Source organism: Eurypyga helias, unplaced genomic scaffold (assembly GCF_000690775.1).
Source record: "Eurypyga helias isolate BGI_N326 unplaced genomic scaffold, ASM69077v1 scaffold11178, whole genome shotgun sequence".
NCBI lineage: Eukaryota > Metazoa > Chordata > Aves > Eurypygiformes > Eurypygidae > Eurypyga > Eurypyga helias.
Genome location: NW_010267675.1, coordinates 19,245 through 38,630, shown reverse-complemented (window position 1 = coordinate 38,630; position 19,386 = coordinate 19,245). Strand labels below are relative to the sequence as shown.

General features: G+C 45.9%; 1 protein-coding gene across 1 annotated transcript in view; it reads left to right on the top strand.

Moving 5' to 3' along the window:
• FNBP1 (formin binding protein 1) overlaps positions 1 to 19,386 on the top strand; it is a gene marked incomplete at both ends in the record, with an annotated part of 61,760 nt that overhangs the window by 23,384 nt on the left and 18,990 nt on the right. The window contains 3 exons of the mRNA XM_010157516.1: positions 11,493 to 11,621; positions 13,360 to 13,506; positions 18,775 to 18,972. Of these exons, the coding sequence (XP_010155818.1) occupies positions 11,493 to 11,621; positions 13,360 to 13,506; positions 18,775 to 18,972 (474 nt within the window). The remainder of the gene's footprint in view (positions 1 to 11,492; positions 11,622 to 13,359; positions 13,507 to 18,774; positions 18,973 to 19,386) is intronic.

Below are 19,386 nucleotides of genomic sequence, written 5' to 3'. Positions count from 1 at the left end.
AGATGGAGAAGGAAAAGGTTATCAAAACGAGTGGAATGTGAAATAATATTACTGAACAGAGAGAACAGTGTTTTCCAAGTGCATGTGTTGAACTGGGTTCATCCATGTCAGGCTGTGAATAATGCCCTTTCTCTGCTTCCCTCTGCCCGTGTGACTGGGACCGCTCTTGCGTAACTCCCCAGTGCAAAATGGGATATTGTTTAACCAAGCGCTGCTGCTGGGGCAGCTCTCGCCGACGCGCTCCGGGGGGTTGCAGAGACTGCTCAGCTTCTAGTGAAGCGACACGATGACTTACCTCCTCCTCCTATTGCAGCCGTTGGATTTCTCTTGCCCCTTATGGCTTGGCTGCTGCACTCCAACTCCCAAAAGCTCTCAAAAATCTGTCTGGCCAGGAAAGCAGACAATCTGGCAGTGCTCAGAGCCAATGCTTTGGCAGAACAAGGTGCTCTTCAAGCAGTGGGATCAGTTGCCCTCATTTCTTCAGCTTGAGATTGACACCTTGGCTACTGTAGCTTGTACCTGCAAATATGAGCAGACACTAGAGCTATTTTTTGCATCATGCATTATAGAGTAATGGAATTAAAATTCTGCAGTGATCACAAGGACACATGCAAACAAAAGACTATATAGCTGCAATTCCCTAATGCACCTAATGCTAAGCTGTGTGAGGCTCTGAAATGCTTGCATCTTCATCTTTCAGTCCTTGTAGCCCTTGACAACTGCAACGGAAAATTGTGACAGAACTACCAGCACTTCACGTGGCCTTTCTGAAGGGTTAGCTCTTGGTGTTGCAGTTTGCTAGGATTAATTAACCCGAATCGTGTCGGAGAAGCAAATTAAGACTTTCCTCCTTGTTTCTTCAGGACTGTGTTGTGAAGAGCCTCAGGTGTGTGCCTGGAGGCAGGGCTGGATGTGCAGTACGGGCATCTTGTACCTAGGTCCCAGCTCCTTCTGTAGGACCAGCTGAGGTTCGGTATGCAGAGGGCACGTGCCTTCTGGGCCACTTGTGTGGCCAGGATGGGCTCGATCGTCTTTGCAGCTGGCCAGGCTGGTAGTTGGTCTCTGAGAGAGCAGGGTCTTCAGCACAAAGCATGGTTGGGCACAAAGGTTTGCCAGGTCAGTTTAGCAAAGTTGGGCTAGGAAGTTGACTGCGTCGCAGAAAGCCATCCTGTGAAAACATCCTTATGAATGACAGCCGTGGTGCGGCACGCTGGTGGGGATGCTGGGAAGCACCGTAGGCATCCCTGTAAGCTGTTGCTTCATTTGGATCACAGCGAGCCGTGTGCTTTAAAGCTGCTCTCTCTCAAAAACCACAGCGGAGCTGGGGCAGGTTTTTGACCATTTGGGGAAATGGTGTCTGTCGCAGCAGAGCCGTGTACATATAAGGAAGCGCTCCATTGTTTGTTCCTTCTCTTTGGAGCTGCAATCCCTAAAAAGCTGACATCTTTATGGGGTAGTGTGGTACCCAGAGGTGCCTTTGCAGCCTGCTCACGATAAAAAAAACCCATCAGCTGGCTTTTCTAAAGTTTTATATTCAAAACTGGCTTCTCAGAAACACATTTTCAAGAGGAAGTGGCTGAGGCCAGCCGTGGGAGGGGTGAATACTTTGCCTCTTGATTTGACAGCGTTTGAGGTACTCGGTGTCAGGCAGGATCCGTCCCTTTGCGGAGGAGTAGCACAGTTGTATGTTGGTGTCCTGGATAATAATTTTTGCTAAACAACCCCAGAAACCCTACAGCAGCTTTGAGCAGTAAAACATGAGCTGTGTGTGAGCTCCCAGCACTGCCCTGGCGTCGGGGCTCGTTGTCTTGTCCTGATCTCTGTGCCTGTCAGGTTAGGAGGGTTTTGCCTTGAGTGGTTCTGAGATAAATGTAAATGTGTAGTAGATTTAGAAAGCAGTTTAGTAACAGTAAATTTAGAAATGCGTGAAGTGCAAATTTGACCTTAACTCTCACAGGGCAAGAAGCTTCTGACACCGCTGAGATGGGGGGGGTGTGGGGTGTGGTGTTTTGTGCTGCTGTGGGTGTTTGACTCATCTTCAGTAAGTCTTCAGCCTGCATCCATAACGGACAAGCTTGTATTAAGACTGTATTTGTATCCTGTGACAGCCAGACATCTCTTCTGGGACAGTGGGGTTTTTCTACTCACTTTGCTTTCTTACGTCCTTAGAGCTGCTGGAGCTTGTTGCGAGTTAGCCGTCAGTTTGGGATCAAAATTACTCCAAAATTATTATTATTATTACAGGATTATCGTTCTATTCCTTCATTTTTTTTCTGTGTCATATCCTCTGTCATATCTAAAACCAAAAGAAATTAAAAAGCTGATGGTTCTGTTCCTGTGCCAGCTCTTGAGTTTTAGATGTTTGGTTTTATTTTGTTTTTGAAGTGGAGAAACTGAGGGAGACAGAAGTAATTTCAAGTTTATTGAAATCTCGAAGAGCTTTCCCCAGTGCTCTGCAACTTTCAGATCAGGTTATGTCTGCCATATCCAAGCTTTTTGGAGTTCCAGAACAGCTTAAGATTTGCATAAAGGCATAAAGCTTCTTAATACAATATCACCGTGACATTAATTTTCTCATCTGTAAATATAACTACAGAGCGATACTGACATTTCACGCTTCAAGTTTCATTTTCTGTGCTCTTCTGCCACGTTCCCTGGGTGCTCACTGCCAGTTTCAGTGCAGTGTCAAGCCTGTGTTGCCCTCCTCGCCCACAGAAGACACGTCCAGACATCCACTTGGGTAGTCACGAGCTGAATCCCTGGCAAACTCTTACTGAACGGAGATGTAGAAATACTACTACTTGGAAAGATTCTTGGAATAAGCTGATGTTCCTGCCTGTGTGAGCGCAGTTGTGCTGTCAAGTGATAAACTGCTTTTCCAGCCCCTAGGCTGCTGCGCTGCGGGGCACGAATCTCTTCATTAAGAATTTACGCAGCCTTACAAGGAAGGGAGCGCTGGGCTGTTTTCACTTGGGCCCTGGAGAAATCCCTGATCCGTGGTTTGGCGCTATCCCGCATACAGCGTTTGCAGCATGCTTTGTCGAACAGCAGTCAAGTCACGGCGGGACTGGATGCAGCGTGCATCGCCGAAACCCCACGGACAGACCGTGGAGGAGCGTCAGCTCAGCGCTGTGCTGTTGCCTCCTGCGTCACTGAGGTTTTAGTCAATTAGGACTGGCAGCAGCGAACTCTGCAGCATAACCCGAGACCGTGGGTGCCTGCCTTCTGCAGACCAGAACTCCTTAATGGGCCTAATTTTTCAGGAGATCTGAGTCATCTGCCCTGTGGCAGTGGGGCTGCTTGTATGCCCTCCTTCCACCCACGTCGAGGTAGCTGCTCACAGAACGACCTTCTCAGTGTTCTGGAAAATGTAATGCCATGCAAAGGTGATGTTAGAAGGTGCACACGCTCGGCACTGTTTGTGCCATTGATAGGGTGAATGCTTACTGCAGTGAGTATTTCCACCGCCTTTGCTTTTCCTGTGCTCTGCTGTGGATTTATGGAAGTGCAGCAGCAGTGTCGTGGTGAAATCCGCAGGCAAGGAGCGTCAGGCTCGGCCCTGAACGCGGTGCAGCAGGGCCTGGCCTCTCCGTTTCCTCTCCATTTCTTATTTGAGAGTTAGATGTTGCGTGCGGTTTTCCCACGTTCTCTGCCTGGTGGTGAGCTTGGCATACTTGGGTTATGCGGCTGCTTGGCTTTTGCTCCGCAGATGGAGCTGGCTAAACCCCTCTGTGTCTTCGCTTGTGACGTGAGTCACATTTCTCATCAACTCAAGTGCGGTCTTCTCTTGGTAACGTGATCTGTGGCTTTAGATCCACGATGACGTTAATTCTCTGGGTTATGCAGGCCTCAATCTCCTTCCCGGACTGCTTCCTTCCTCATGGATGATGTAGTGTGTGAACGTAGGGAGTCCCTCAGGACAGTCATTTGCATTTCTGGAAGAGTAAGCCTTGTTTACAACCTGCCATCTGTGACACTGTGTATAGCAGCTGTTTCCCTTTTGGAACCGTGACTAACAGGAGTTCTGATTCCTAGTCCATAAAGAGTTAATGACTGTAGCAGGAGTGGCTGGAAGACTTAATAAATCTCCGTATGTATCCCGTGCGTATGCTGTGTTTGGTGTTGGGAGGTCAGTGAACAGAAGCAGCAGTCAGTTTTAGTGGTAGGTGAGGAAATCCACCTGAACACTCCTTTCCCCTTAGCAGCGCTGCAGTGATGCTCTGCGTAGCGCCTGGCTGAGTTTGGGAACAGTGCGGCTCTGTAGGGAGGAGATTGCTGAAGGAGCAGGCAGGGAGGGGAAGGGGGTGAGAAGGCAAGGCTTAGGAGCAACTTTGGAGTTAAGGATCAGCCGCAGTTTGAATCAGAAGTGTAATACAAGCAGTGTTCTTGGCTAATGCCAAGCAATTAGTTTATGCTTTACTGTTGGAAAGTTTGTTTATAGTCATTCTGTCAAAATATTACAGCAGACATCTTCATCTGTTTACAAACCAAGGGAAAAGAAAGCAGACACCTCAGAATTCAGCCTCTTGTTTGTAAGTTGTTCAGTTAAACGAACGTGCTGTGCCCATAAAGCTGGGGTTGGAGGCTGGCGAATTCAGAGGGGTAACTTTCCTCGACCCTGACTATCCATCCTGCACTGGCTGTGTTTGTACATTCTTTCTTGGAGAGCGATGGCTAGACCTGTGCCCAGTATTCAAACTATGAGCTAAGCAATCTATTACACAACCCTGAAATAATTTCCATTATTTATATTCAATAGTTATATTTATACACTCCAGAACTGAGTTGCTTAAGTTAGTCCAACTACACAGATCTCCAGGAATTGTTTAAACATCGTTGGCCACTGCTCCAAGTACATCTTTTCTTGTTGCCTCCTCTCTCCAGCCCCCTTACCCTTCCACCCCCTGTGAACACCACATTCTTTCGTAGACAATTTTTGAGGTATCCTTGTGGAACTGGGCTTTTCTGAGCCGTGTGGTGAGCTTCCGGATGTTAGCAGGGATTTGCAGTTTGGTCATCCAGAGAGTTTGGGTATTTATCATCCGCGACATGAGGATGGCATCGAGGAAGGCAAACTCTTGGGATTCCAGACACAGTTCTTTCTGGGGCCTTGGAGCAGCGTGCCGAGAGGTGCTTCTGTGGAGCGCGTCACGGCGCTCGCTGCCGTTCCCAATCTTATGTAATGGTCCTCTCACTTTGAGGCTGCCCTGAATGCTTTTCAGACCAAATTGAGGCAACTGATTGGACATGATAGAAAAGAAAAGGCAATGCCCTTGTTTTATAACTGGGAAATACAGCACTCGTGTTTGTGGAAGGGAGTCTGCAGCAGAACTGAAGTCTGAAGCCCAGCAGCCCAAGTCTTGGGCTCTTTCACCTCAGTAAAATTTCAGGTAACCTCTAGCTGTCAGACTCCATTAATCCCCGAGCCAACAGTGCCTTGAGTCATGCAGCAGGATGGGTCCTACCAGTATAGGACTGACAGTTAGGTGAGTCCTTGTTGCAATATGAGATTTTTTCATTGTTTTTTCAGTAGTGCAGGTGTGACCAGAGCTATTCGAGAGCTGTGCCAGAGCCCCGTGCAGGTTGCTTACTGTGTTACTGTCCCAGCTCCGTTAGTTTGGTCCGTCTTTCTCGTTGGAGCTTCAGTGATGTATGCACCATATATATGTATCTCTTGTCAGTGAGCACTTCTGGAGTCTGGCAGAATTACGTGGAATGCAACTGCACCAGATAACAATTCCCAAGATCTGGTGATGAAGATTTTTTCCGTGCCCTGTCAGCGGTTTGCTCGTTTGTATATTATATTCAGCCACAGGATTTCAGGGGTCCACAGATGCCTAGATGTTTGGGTTTTTCCCCTCTACCTCTTCTATTGTTAAAAGTAGGGGTTTTTCTCTTTGTTTTTCTCCTGTTTGTTATTTTGTACTCCCATCCTGCTTCCAGGAAAGCAGTTTTCAAAACCTTTTACTGCCTGCCTGTTCAGAGAGACCAAACTGCTTTTTGTAGAATAGTAAACAATGGAGCTTGATTTGGAAGCTATGTAAATCAAAGCCTGGAATCCTGGCCCTGTTTTGAAGTCCATGGCAGAATTCCCACTGCTGTTCACGATTCTACCAGCGCTGCTGCTACCGAGAGGTGCCCGCTCGCGGCAGGGCGGCTGTGCGAGGCTGGCTGCGTGTGGAGGAGCAGAGCCTGCAGCTGAAAAATCTGTGAGCAGTTGACAGCATTCTTGAGACTGGTGAAGTGTTTGAGTCTGCCTTTATCGTTATTTTGAAGGGACAGGGTAGTTGAGGGGGGCAGAGATGATTTTTCCCACCCCCTTCCCCCCCGGTGTGTTTGCAGTTTAGCCTGACGCTGAGTTTACCAAAGACGGATCTATTTTGGCAGGCAGTGGCCTGGCAGTGATGCATCTCACATGCTGTCTGGGTTTAAAAAAAAAGAGGGGGGGCGGGGGGAGAGGAGGAATGGGAAAAAAGAAAGAAGAAAGAAAACTACACCAAAGTTTTGACTGGAAACTGCCATTCTGGACAAGAGTGACTGCTGAGAAGTTGAACTGTTCCACTTCGTGTGGATCAGCTGAACAGCAGCCAAAGCTTTTTTCTGCCCTTTTCAGTTATTCATATCACTCCCACCATAACAGCCTTGAGGAGCTGCGTTTTTTGTCTGTGTAAACCCAGAAGACAGTGTGTCTATTGACCCTCTTGCTGTTTCTGGAATGCGTCTTAGAAAATTGTTCTCAGCAAAATATCCTTCATTCTTCTCTGTATTGGACACTGAAATGGCAGAAAGTGTGCTTGTTTTTGGAAAAAATTTCCCCTACAGTTAATCACCAGTCGCCTTTCATATTGAACTGGGTTTTGGGGGGAGAAGATGTGTGCAAGTAACACTATACAAGGACTTATTTTTTGGATTCTCTAAGGGGTAGCATGTAATGCCTCGCAGCTTACTAACACTTTCTCACACCTTGAGGATTGACAGTGCCCATCCTACACATGACCATACCCCCTTTCTCTGTTAAATTTGCATTTTCAGGCTGCTAGTCAAAGGCATAAAGTACTAGGATTGATTTCAGACTAGTATGTGGAGCTTTGCTACTGCTGCACGTTCGCAAGGACTAGGGGTAACTTCCCCTGTCGCGTTGCTCTGTCTCACTCTGACACGCAGGGGTTACTTCAACTGCATCATAGTGCAGGACTTTTCAAGCAGGTGATGCGGAGGTTCAGACTAAATAGTCTCCCTAACACAGGTTGCTTCACAGTAAAAAGTTTGCAGGGTTAACTTTCTTCTGCTGCATTATTTTGAAGGGGAAAGAATTACTTGAAGTACTTCAGTTGGGAAAGGTTTCAGGGCATCAGTGTGCCCCCCAGTATCCATCACTCAGCTCAAACCTGCTGTTGCTGGATTGCTCGTGGACTCATTTAAAAATCTGGAACTAACTTTTGATGCTCTTCAAAAGGCTGGTTTTTGCAACTCGCTGATTAGGTAGAAAATCCGCAGGAAATGTGGTTAAAAATAATCTTGAGAGAATAATGTTTGTTTTTTACCTGCTACCTTGTAGGAGAGAGAGAAGCCATAATGTGTGTTGCCAGCTCGTCTGGCCATTGAGTTGAGTGTTGTTTTTCAACTAAGGTGAGTGCTGATGAGGCCTGATTTTTTTAAAAAAAAAATATTTATTTATTTAGTAGTGCTGAAGATGGCCGCAGTTCAACAGGTTTTTAAAAATCAGCACTTTGAAAGTTACTACTGCCCTGCAGTTAGCTACTGCCCTGCGTTCTCCCCCATCACCTAGCAAGGCTGTCCAAAGGCAGGAGAAAAGACAGGTTTTGATTGTTTCATGGCAATTCTGCGTCGGGTCTGTGAGAGAAGAGGTCATAAGCTGTCCCTGCTGCTAGGGTGCTTTTAACTAGCTTGGTATATCAGAGGTACGCTGCTTTTGCTTAGTCTGTCACAGGAAGCCGTAGAAAACACCCCTCTGTGACTGCGTGCGTGATTGCCGTGGCAGTGGAAACCCGAGGGTTACCGCTGCGCTCGTGGCAAGGTTGATGGTGCTGCAGGTTCTGGGCTGTCGCTCATTCCTGGGAGCGCATTTCTGGAGGAGATGTGCATTGGCATAGGTGACCTTTGGGTTTTGGTGCTGCCGTTTGAGTTCTGAGAACTGCCTTGACAAAAACAGGCTTTGGGGAGGAGGCCATACGTGTACACGCAGCGTATGTTTATCCGGGGACAAAACGATGGGCGAAGGCATGTTTGGGGAGGGGTGTGTGTGTGTGCAGAATGTGTGCATCCTTTACAAAAACGTGTGCAGAAGCACACATTTGAAAGCAAACTGCTTGTCTGCCTGTCACATAACCCTTTTCTGCTTGTTCATGGTGCCGAAAGGTGTCCTTGTTCGTTCTTTCCCTGCAAGAGGGAATTTTTTGTTGTGTTACGGGTACCTTGACATCTCTTACGACTGAGCGATCTGGCAGTCGGTAGATCTGGATCGTGGTTTCACATGCGGCACTGGAAACGTGAGCTCTTGCTCAGTCATCCCTGCCCAGTTAAAGGAGAGAGTACGTTGGCTGAAAGCTGCATCCCAGCATCATCCTCTTATGTCTGAAGTCATGGTCTGGTTTTCCAGGGACCAACTACTGCAAAGCCTTTCCTTCTGAAAATACTATTCAAAGCAAATATTTTAACTCTAAGAAACCCTCAAAAAAAACCTTCTCTGAAGCTGTTTGCATGCACGAGTGAGCAGTAAAGAAGGCAGAAATTCATCTTCTGTGAAGCTCAACCATAAATTACTGCTGAAATAGCTCCTGTGAGTCTGTGCAGCTCAGGCCACTGCATCAGTTACTCTGAATGAGAAACTTCATCGTCTCACTTTTATCGTTCTGCGCTTCAGCAGAGTGCGGGGGCCTAGCTGTAAAATGCAACTCTGGTCATACCAGAAGTGATGATGGTAGAGTAAGTGACTTCAAATGGAGTAATAAAAAAAATTCTTCTCCTTTTTATATTCTTACTTTAAGATTCAAATACCTCACTGGAAAAATATTTAAACTCTTTGAGGCTTGCCAAATGCATTAAATGGCCAGGAGAAACAAAACATCACTGGGGCGCTCATACAAAAATTCTTGGTTTTGGAATGTACCCAATTTTACTTACTCATCTGCTGCCTCCTCTGATTTGGGGCCAGTTGAGATAGTTTCGGAAACTGAGCATCTACTCCTGTATACATTTAGCGCAGCATTGCTTTGCTCGTGTCTGACCAACGAGCTCGCTGATGAAAACGAACTGCGATGCCTTAACGCTTGCTGGATCTGCCTGGGAAGGGGTAATAATGGGTTTCTTGTTTTTCTGCTTCCACAATAGAGTCAAGGGACAAATTCCTGAGTTGCAGTGTTAGCAATAAATAAATAAAGGCGACAGCTGGGTGTGTGGGACTGGGGCTGTCGGAGTCAGCTCGGACAATGGGCTGCTCTTGGGTAGGTGAAGAGAATGGGCCTCACAACTGGGTGTCGCTCTGTAGCAGCTGGGCCTTGAGGAAGGGGTTGGGAGCCAAGCGTGCGTTACTCCTACAGCTGTCCCCCTTCCCCTGGCTGACCTTGTTTTGCTGGTCAGCGTGTGTGTGGCGCAAGGCTATATTGTTTTCCGCTCATATTTAATGTAGCCATATATGAGTGTGTGGATGATAAAGTCTAATAAGAGCAGAAAAATGATTGGTAGGGCTTCATGGAATTTCATTGCATCAGGCAGATTTTCTAAGTTACATAGGCATCCTTTACAGGGGTTAGTGGACAGTTCAAACTCCTGGGGAACAAGCACAGTTGGAAATCTGTCCTTATTGGATTTATTTGGTTGGTTATAGTTGCAGTTTATTCCATTCACTGCTGCAGTTTCGTCTCCCATTGTGCTCTCAGCACCCAGCATCTTCTCGTTGTGCTTGAATTATTTCTGTAGAAAGAATGTGAAGGGGATCTAGGAAATTCCTACAACCGCCTGCGCTTGCAAAAGAAATAGCTGAATTGAGGTGAAATAAATTATTAGGTGAGATGTGCAAGCTGGACAAACGGGGGGAGGGAAGCCTGTTTCTTTGCAAATTGAGATTTGAAACCTTCTGGCAGAATTTGTTACCTTCCAGTTACAATTGCGAAAATGTTCCATGATTTGGTATGTCATGGATTTATTGTCAGGAAACTATTGTCTGCTTGGAACAGTTCAAAGAATAACCCTGTTCTGAACTGTTTTTAATGGGAACCCGCTGAAAAGATGCTAAAATTATTTGTTGTGTTTTCCCTGAAACACCCCAAAGTACTTTAAATAATTGTTAAAGCAGTCTTTCTCCTGCTATTCTGAAGTGGAAGAAGCGAGTGGAATGTGATCCTTTCTGGACACTCGCAGCACTGCTCAAGGCTGGGTTGGCAGCCGAGGGTGAGGAGGCTCCGCGGGCGCTGGAAAAATGAGCGCAGACTCGGGATTGTTGAGATTTACGAAGCCAAATCTCACTCTGATCGATGGCGAAGCTCTCGCTGGAGCAAGTGTTCGGCCCGCGGGTGGAAGTGGGGCTGCCTGGGGCTGGGGGAGCAGTGGGGAGCTTCAGCTGAGTGAATGCGGGACAGGGAGCAGAGGCATGTGGGTGTCGGGGCCTGGGTGGGGAGGAAGGAGAAGGAAGAGCTGCTCTATGAGGGCGACAGCAAGGAAGGCAAGGGCAACTAAAAAACAGATGGAGTAGACGGTAAGGGAGTGATACTGGGCAGTGAAACAGAGAACAGAAGGCCTTGGGAAGCAGAATTGGAAGGGCAGGCATCAGAAAATACGAAAGGGTCACTCGGGGACAAATTGTTCTAGGTGAAGAAGTGAGGTTAATCACCCAGTGCTCTGCTGTGCTGGGTCACAAAGCAAATCGTCTCTGGGTAAAAATAGAAGGGAGTCGTGTCTCAGCTGCTGCTCAGGCTCCCCTTTCCTCATGCACATCATGCCAGTGCTGTTCAAGGAGGTGTAGAGAAAGGACTTGGCAGAGAGCACGGCGGGAGCACGAGTGAAGATATTTTGTCATGATTATGTTGGCTTTGGGGTTTTTTTGTCCTTTCCTTTTCCCTAAAAAACACTACTAGCCCATAGCAAGAAGCCAGCGCCATCCAACAGAGCGTACGGTGGAGCAAGGGGAGCGCCCACAGGCGTACCGACAACGTGCCTGCCTGTTCAGTGGGCTGGCAGAGGGCAAACTTGATTCGTTGCTGTACGGGCAGTATGAGCAGAGGTCACTCATGGAAGGCGAAATGGTTCATGGAAATAGCACGTGGTAATACCAGAACATCAGCAGCGTGCACGCTGCAGGCTTGATGTGGATGAACTGTTTCACAAAACAGGAGTAAGCCAGAGCTGAAGTGTTCAAACCCCGTGTGCTAACGTCCCTGTGCTGCCTACCGGTACGGGTAGGAAGGTGAGGAGTAACACAATGCAACTTCTTTCCGTGGAGCAGGAATTACAAATTTCTTTTGGCATTTCTCTAGGCAAGACAGCAGGCCCAGCTGCGACATCAGATGGCAGAAGACAGCAAAGCGGAATATTCTTCCACTCTACAGAAGTTCAACAGCGAGCAGCATGACCATTACTACACGCACATACCGAACATCTTCCAGGTGAGGGTCTCAGCCACGGATCTGCAGGAGCTCATGAACTTGTGACAATAACCGGGGGGGTGGTGTATTACGTATTGCCTCACCTCTGTGAGCCAGTCTTTTCATTTTTGGTGATTTTTGTTGCTGTTAGCAGACTGTGTATAAAACTTGCTACAGAAGAGATGGAGAGCTTGGTAGGACAAGTTATTGCTTTGTCTTAGACTAGATATCAAGTGTTCAGTAATAGATGAGGAAGGTGACACTGTGTTGTCATGACAGATTACGATAGTCTTTGGAATCCTCACAGTCTTGCTCTGTTCAACTCTTGTGCCCGTGCAGCTGGGGAATGAGAGCATTAATTTGCATTGTTGGGGCAGGAGCCAGCTGGGCATCATTGCATCTGTAAAGCCTCACAGCCCTTTATAACCTGTCTTCAGCTCAGACTTCACAGATGTTAAAATCTGAACCGCAGTAATCCTGCAGCAGTGAATGTCAGGGGGTTTAAGCCAGCTTGCTGATTATGTTTTAGGGTGCCTAAAGAAAGGCTGTAGAGAGAGAACAAAAAATCTATCAGATTTATACTGAGTGAAGATCTGAGCTCGTGCTTGACTGAACGAAGAGAGATGAATGTAGTAGAACAGAAGTTCTAAATGACTGTCCCGTTGTAATGGGTCATAAGCATCAAGGAGTGGAAAATACAACCTCTTTAAGGGAGAAGATGTCCCATGCTTGTCATCTGATGACACATTAGCTGATACTGGCATAGAAAATGTGCATTGTCTGATCCATAGCTGCAACTTCTTAGCTACGTGGACAACTCCTTTTTGCTTCATGGTATTTCAGACCAATGTCTTGAGATAAATTATCCCGAGCATCAGATAGAAATATTTGCAATGTATTTAATGCTAGATCTGGTAAATGCTGTGATTCCTAGGTGAGCATGCTTAAGTACTGCAGATGTATCCTTTCCACTACCAGTACACCAGTAAGCTCTCGTGCTTTCTTTTAGAAGTTGCCCTAAGTTGTTTTGTACAGAATTTGTTGCTTGTGGATCAGTCAAGGCAACTGAGGTATTTCAGTCGACAAAGCTCCCTAAGCTTCCTGCAGTCTGAGCTGAAACGGGCTGTTCATGCCCTTCTGTATCCTGTTATAGTCTGTCGTCATAGCGTTACGCCACATCCAGTTTCCTTCTCTTGTAAACGAGGAGCCCATGGAATAGATGCTGGAGGTGATGGCACTGAATCCACAGGGCAACATGGATCATATGCTGAAAAGGCCTGGTGTGAGCAACATATGATGTATAGGACTGCCTGGAAACCAGAAATTACCTTCTAGGGGAGAGGAGAAGGGGAGACATCAAGGTTTTTGTTTGTTTAGATTCTGCAGCGGGATGAAAATACGATGTTTCAGAACATGGACAGAAAATAAAAGAATTTATTGTTGCAGAAATTCCTTAAAAGGCTTTGGAGCTATCCTTACGAAAGTCTAAGGCTGGGATTTTGACAAATGATATTTTTAATATAAAACGTTAATTGAAAAATGCCCAGTAACAGTAGGAGAGATTCCTTTTAGAATGGCATTGTGATGTTTCAGGGAATGATGTCACTTGGTGCCTTCATGAGAACAGCGTCCTCGCTTGTTCTTAAAAATATATTTAAAGCATAAATTTTAAAGCAGATGATGTGTGCTGGGGAGGAAATTGGTTGAGACTGTGAAGATAATCTTGGTATTTGATCTGAATTGAAATGTAATGTTTTAGAAAATACAAGAGATGGAGGAAAGAAGAATCGTGAGGATAGGAGAATCCATGAAAACTTTCGCCGAGGTCGACCGCCAAGTGATCCCTATCATTGGGAAGTGTCTGGATGAAATCACGAAGGCTGCGGAATCCATCGATCACAAGAATGTAAGTGTTGCATTGTGTGGAGTGTTGATTGTCATCTTTAGTGCTGGTCCCTTCGTACGTGGAGGCTGAAGTCCTGGGTGCAGGCAGCAGCACAGGAGCTTTATAGCTGCAGAATTAAAGTGCAGAATAGCTTCTTGTCCCAAGCTGCTTTGTCTGAGGCAGGGTGTGCTCAGGTTGTTTCCCAACTCTGCTGAACACCCAGAGACGCCTCTACTGCCACGCTTTTTTCTTTCTTGTCTTTCTCCCCTTCTAGGAATAGTCTCTGCTTTTACTTGGATAATTACTTTTTGAAACAGTGTAACTGAAAACCAGGTTTCTGCGCAGAATAAGGAGGATGTTGGGCACAATTCCAGATACTTAATCACCAGTTCTTACTCAGAAAGGTTCCGTGTCTGATAGTCAGAAAGCTGAATGTTGCAGGAATTGTCTTCATTCCCATGAGCTTTATAATAGTGGAAGTGTGTAAAGTATTGGCTACATCAGTTATTGCAAACATCACTGGCAAAATGACTACTGTAAAATCTTTCCGTGCAGATCTGAGGCTTGCTAGCAGTCTGTAAGTGATTCCTGAACATCATTGTAGGAGCAAGAAGAGCCTTCCTGATAAAAAGGCCACTAAAGAGTTTGGCTGAGCTTCCTGCTGCACAGTTAGCACAGGGGCAAATGTGTTTTCTATTTTGTTTTCAGAATCATCTGCTGTGTTGGTAAACGAAGTCTCTGCTTGGTCTTTGAGCCCTTCTCGTGGATCACGTTAGTGCTCCAGATACAAACAGCGTGTGTCTTGCTGTTTGAATTTGGAACGCGCCTTTCACTGGGATCTTTCCTGAGCCCGACGCCTGGAGATGGGCATCAATTGGCAGTGTAACCCCGAGGCTGAAGTTTGGGAATTAATCCAATGCTTTTTGCTATTGTTCTTACAGAGAGCAGCGATAGGAAACCAGGGAATCTGAAAATTACTCTTTCAGGGTGGGAGAAAGGGGAGTTGGGGCACAGATTCCCACGTTAGAACAACGCAGCCTTCCTGAGGTACAGCTTTTGGTGCTGCACAGTGAAATCACATCAGGCAGGTTCATATCTAAGCCTACACTCTGCTTCAGGCTTCGAGTGCTGTCTTAGCAAAACACACACAAGGCTTAAGCTAGGTGTTTGAATCTCCACGAATTCTGCATTCATTAGTCTCTTGCACACGGGTAAGTCAGGCTGATGGCTCATCTGCACAAGTATGGCGTTGGAAACGGCGGCTTTGAGCATGGATAACCACGGGAGCTCCTGCAACATCGTGCTGACAAGGATGTATTTAACCAAATTTGTTATATCTGAACAATTACAGAGGGTTTAGTGTGTTCTGTTGGGAAAATAGTTAGGTCCATAAAGGGCTCTTTTTGCTTAAATATCATTGAGGATTTGGGTTTTTTTAATGTCTGGAAGAGTAATCTCTAAGTTTCTTGATTCTGATAACAGTGTTCTGATAACAGCTTGTTCCTGCCCTTCTGTAGCATGTGGGTCGTGCCACTTCATAAGGATGGCCATAGGTGCAGACAGCAGCAATTTAAAAGCTGTATTGTCTCTGTTTCCCCATAATGTACTGCTTTTGCCACTAATGCAGGGTGTTTCAGCAGGCCTTTCCCATCTCACCCCTTAGCAGCAGGTTTGGGATCTATCCTCTCTGGGAGGCTATACTCAGGAGAGTTTCTCCTTTTCCTTGAAAGATTCAAATTGAAGGTTGTTTCCTGTATTCATCTCTTTCAAGATTGAAACTAGAACTAGATGTAGTCAGGTAGATCTCTGCTGTAGTCAGCTTTGCAGATGAGGTCAGGCTGCAGGCAAGTTGAAAGCAAGGACAGCTGGTGGTAATATAGCTAGTACAATGGTGAGCAAAACCAAGAGCCTGCTGAGCAGGAAAAGCTTTGTGTGAAACTCTGGGCCCACAGAGACATGTGTTTCCCAGCTGGGAGGAGATCTCCAGGATCTGGTAATCATAAACAAAAGTGCAGTCTTGCCAAACTTGAAATGTAGAAGGTCAGGCACTGACAAAAGGCAGTGATGCATGTGAGTTCTTCTTTAGCTCTCGGTATCCTTTGGCTTTATTTTCATTTCTTCTACCCACACAGAGTTCCTGAAGGAGAGAGGTTAAAGGAAAGCTCTGCTCTTTGTGCAGTAACTTCAGCTCAGAAACCAGGGTGTTACGGAACCACAGCTAGGACCAAAGATGTGTTGGTCAGAAAGAAAGGGGAGAGGGGGGAAAAAAGGGAAAAAAACTAACCAAACAAGAAAACCACAAACAAAATAAAACAACCAAACCCAACCCACAACAACTAGAGTAAACACCAATTCTTGTCATTTACCTTGTGTGTCAGCTCTGGCTGAAGGGCGTAATTGCTGCCAGCTCTGCAGCAGTTTCAGCTCTTGGTAGATTACTGCAAGGTGATGGTAAGGCATTGCTGTTTAAAAAGGAAAACCAAAAGCAGCAGAACTTTGCACTTTGTGAGGTACCTTGGAGCTTTCTGGTAATCTGTTTTCAGCTTTGGGTAGGTTTCTTAAACACTGGTCCTGTGGTGTCTGTGAACCACGATGATTTCCGCCATCAGAACTGTGTAGTACAATAGTAAGGAAGGATCTCTTTCCACAGTGACTTTGAAACTGTGGAAGTGCCAGCTGTTAACAGGCTTCCTTTCCATGGCCAGCTCTGTGTTCCCTCCCTCTGTGGATGCTGGCAGGATTCTGGAAGACTGCTTTTCTTCCAGGGTCCCTATTTCATTGGATAGTGTTAAGAACCGGAATGACATATGGGACAGATTTAATACTTTCTGTATTCTCTGCAGCTTAAATATTACAAAGTTCTGCCTCATGCCCACTTGCAAAATGGTCAATCCTCCAGGCTGAGTTATGAAATTTGCAGCTGTGTAAATAGGATTGCTCTGTGCCCTCTCTGAAGTGTATAGAGTCCCCCCTAACAGCAATAGAAACTGGCTGGATTTAGCTGGGAATACCGGTTAACCCTGTGTTTCTAATGCAGCTGTAAATACGCTGCTTGTTCACATCCCCTGACAACTCGGACAACACGGAGGTCGTGCTGCAAGGGCAAGCTGTAGCGGCTGCTGGGTGAACCTGCATCGAGCTTGCTTCCGAAGGCTCTAGCAGCAGATAAATTTAATTTGTTATGGACTCTGGAGTTCCTGTTATGACACTATCTCTGTGATATACGGAGCGTGCCTATTATTTTTAGCTCCAGTGTACTGGAAGGATTTTTGACTAAATGGAAGGAACACTGTAGAGTTAAGAGGAAGAAATGAAAAGCTCCGTGCATAGGATAAAACACGTATATAGTGTTTAACGTAACCTTGTGTATGTTAGTAGTGACTTCTCTCCCTCCTTCATCTTGCTTTCATGAATCTTATTAAAAATCTCTTCAAATGTTTAGATCTCAGTGAGTTTTAATGTCAGACTGGGATGACATAATGGACAGTGGTGTTCCACCTCACTATAAAACCTGTGTAGGAATTGCACAGCGCATCTCATAGGTTGAGGACCTTCAACCTTAATTTTCTTCCCAATCCCACTAAGACTTTTGCAAAGCTTTCCCTGTATCTGTGAGCTGCTCGGTTGAGCCTGGCCTCTGGATATGTTTATATCCCACTAGATTTCCCATGAGTAGCATTTTACCTACGGACATAAGCAGAATCTGTGAAATGCCTTCAAGGCCACAAATTCATCTTTTTTTATCTGCTGAGGCTGGTGATGCTCTTATCTAGAGACTAGTAAGTTATTTGTATGCTGTGACACAGTTTCTCTAATGATCTTAGAATAAAACTGGTTGAACAGCAGAACATAAAAAGCTCCCTTCCCAAGCTGTCAGGTAGATGAGAGCTATGTTGTTACAATTTTTTCCCCGAGTCCATTAGATTGAAATGCATTTTTCAAGCTGAGGTCTCAATTTAAGCTTAGGTAGAATTCATTGTGTTTGTAGACCTGACTAGGAAAAAATGCTCGATATTGTTCTTGCTCTGATTTATTGCAATCCTGTTGGACAAAGCCCACATCCAGTGTCTGGCTGACCAGCACCTAGCACTTCTGGCAGTGCCGAAAGGTAATGTGGCTTTAAGGGCAGCGCGGGGAGCCCCCAGCCACTGCCTGCGTCACCCTGGACCGCTCGGCTGTTGGGTAAAGCTCCCAGGATAAACTCCTGCCACTTGCTGTGGCTGAGTTCACAAGCACCAGCTCGGCAACTTATGGCAGTGTGATCACTGGAACTCCTTTGTAGAGGAGTATTTACTGGGATTTTCCACTCCTTTGCTGACAGCTGCATGGTGGCAATGCGGGGCCGTAGATGTTTGTTGTGAGTCACTTCAGCTGCCCGCTGAGTTGCTGAAGTACCGTTGCTTTTCTAGTCAGTGAAGTTAGTAACAACAGGCTCTTAGTCACCTGCACCGGTCGACATGAAAACACCTTTAAAAGGTGTTTGTGTCAGGATTTTGATTTTTGTCTTGGAAACAAAGCGAGGGGAGTAAAGCATTGCTGGGCTGTGGGCAGACTCAGGGTTGTGCAGCTCAGTGGAAGGCTGGAGTGAGGAGACCCGAGTTTACTCTTCCTCAGCATCATCCCGAGTTAACTACAATGACCTCTGCTTCAATGATAGTTACGTCGTTTTTATTTCCCTAAGTAGCCCATAGTCCTCTGCTTCTTATCCGTTGGTATTTTCTGTAATGACTGGTCTGAGAGATGGATTTGCAGAATGGGCTGGAGTTTCATAACAGAATAATGGACTGTTTGAGACGAAAGTTCCCTGCTTTAATTCCACAGACTGATTGCTTATTTAGAGACCTGTTACGAAACTGAGATTGCAGCCTTTATGTTCCCAGTTGTAACAGATCCTGACTGACATAGGTTGGAAGCTTTTGTTCTGTGTGGCATGGTGGTTGTGTTCTTAACTGTATTTATCACTTCAGTATCCGGGAGTATTATACTTCACACGGGGGAGAGCCTTGTTTTGGTAGGATCCTGTGCTGTGCCTAGGTGTTCTTTTTGAAGCATAGCATGATGGCGAAAACAGGCCCAAGAAAAGTGCCCTGATCTTGGCGCAGAAGGTGGAGAGACTTGTGTGGATCCTCGACCCTGGAAGGGTGTTCGTTCCCAGGAGCGAGACTGGTCCTTGTTAAGATTGGTTCTGCGCAGGCAGACTTTGTTGTCCTTGTAGTGTTTTCCTATGCCAACTTGATGACAGCCCTCATCAGAGATGTTTATGCTTGTACTTGTTCTGTCCCATTTCAGGATTCCCAGATGGTTATAGAAGCTTTTAAATCGGGGTTCGAGCCTCCGGGAGATATTGACTTTGAGGACTTCACACAGCCAATGAAGCGGACAATCTCCGAATCCAGCCTTTCCAACTCCAGAGGGGATGGGAAGTCTGAGCCGAAGTTTGGTGGCAAATCCAAGGGCAAGTTATGGCCATTCATCAAGAAAAATAAGGTACTGACTTGCAGACTAGAGCTTGGTGCTGGTATGTGTGTAGTCAATAACCTCTGTCTTGTCTAGTAATTACAGTATTTTAAGACAATTTTAGATGCAGAAAGCTGTTAACATGTCTTAATGTGGTGTTTTGTTGTAGTCTTTGGTTACTTAAGTTTCTTTATATCTTTAAATTTTTAATTTCTTGTATAATTTCTTTAATTATGTTGCAGTTTTTATATTAATTTAACTTTAATTGTCACGGCTCTGCCATGGTCCGTCTCTGTCCCTAACTCAGCGAAGGAACTGTGTACCGCTTACCTAGTGCCATGTGTGCTAACTAACGTTGTTACTGTTGGGAAGCTTTAACGTGGTACGACTGTTTGGACCCTTCTAAAACTCCCCTTGGCTTTTCATTTGCATTACCTCTTCAGT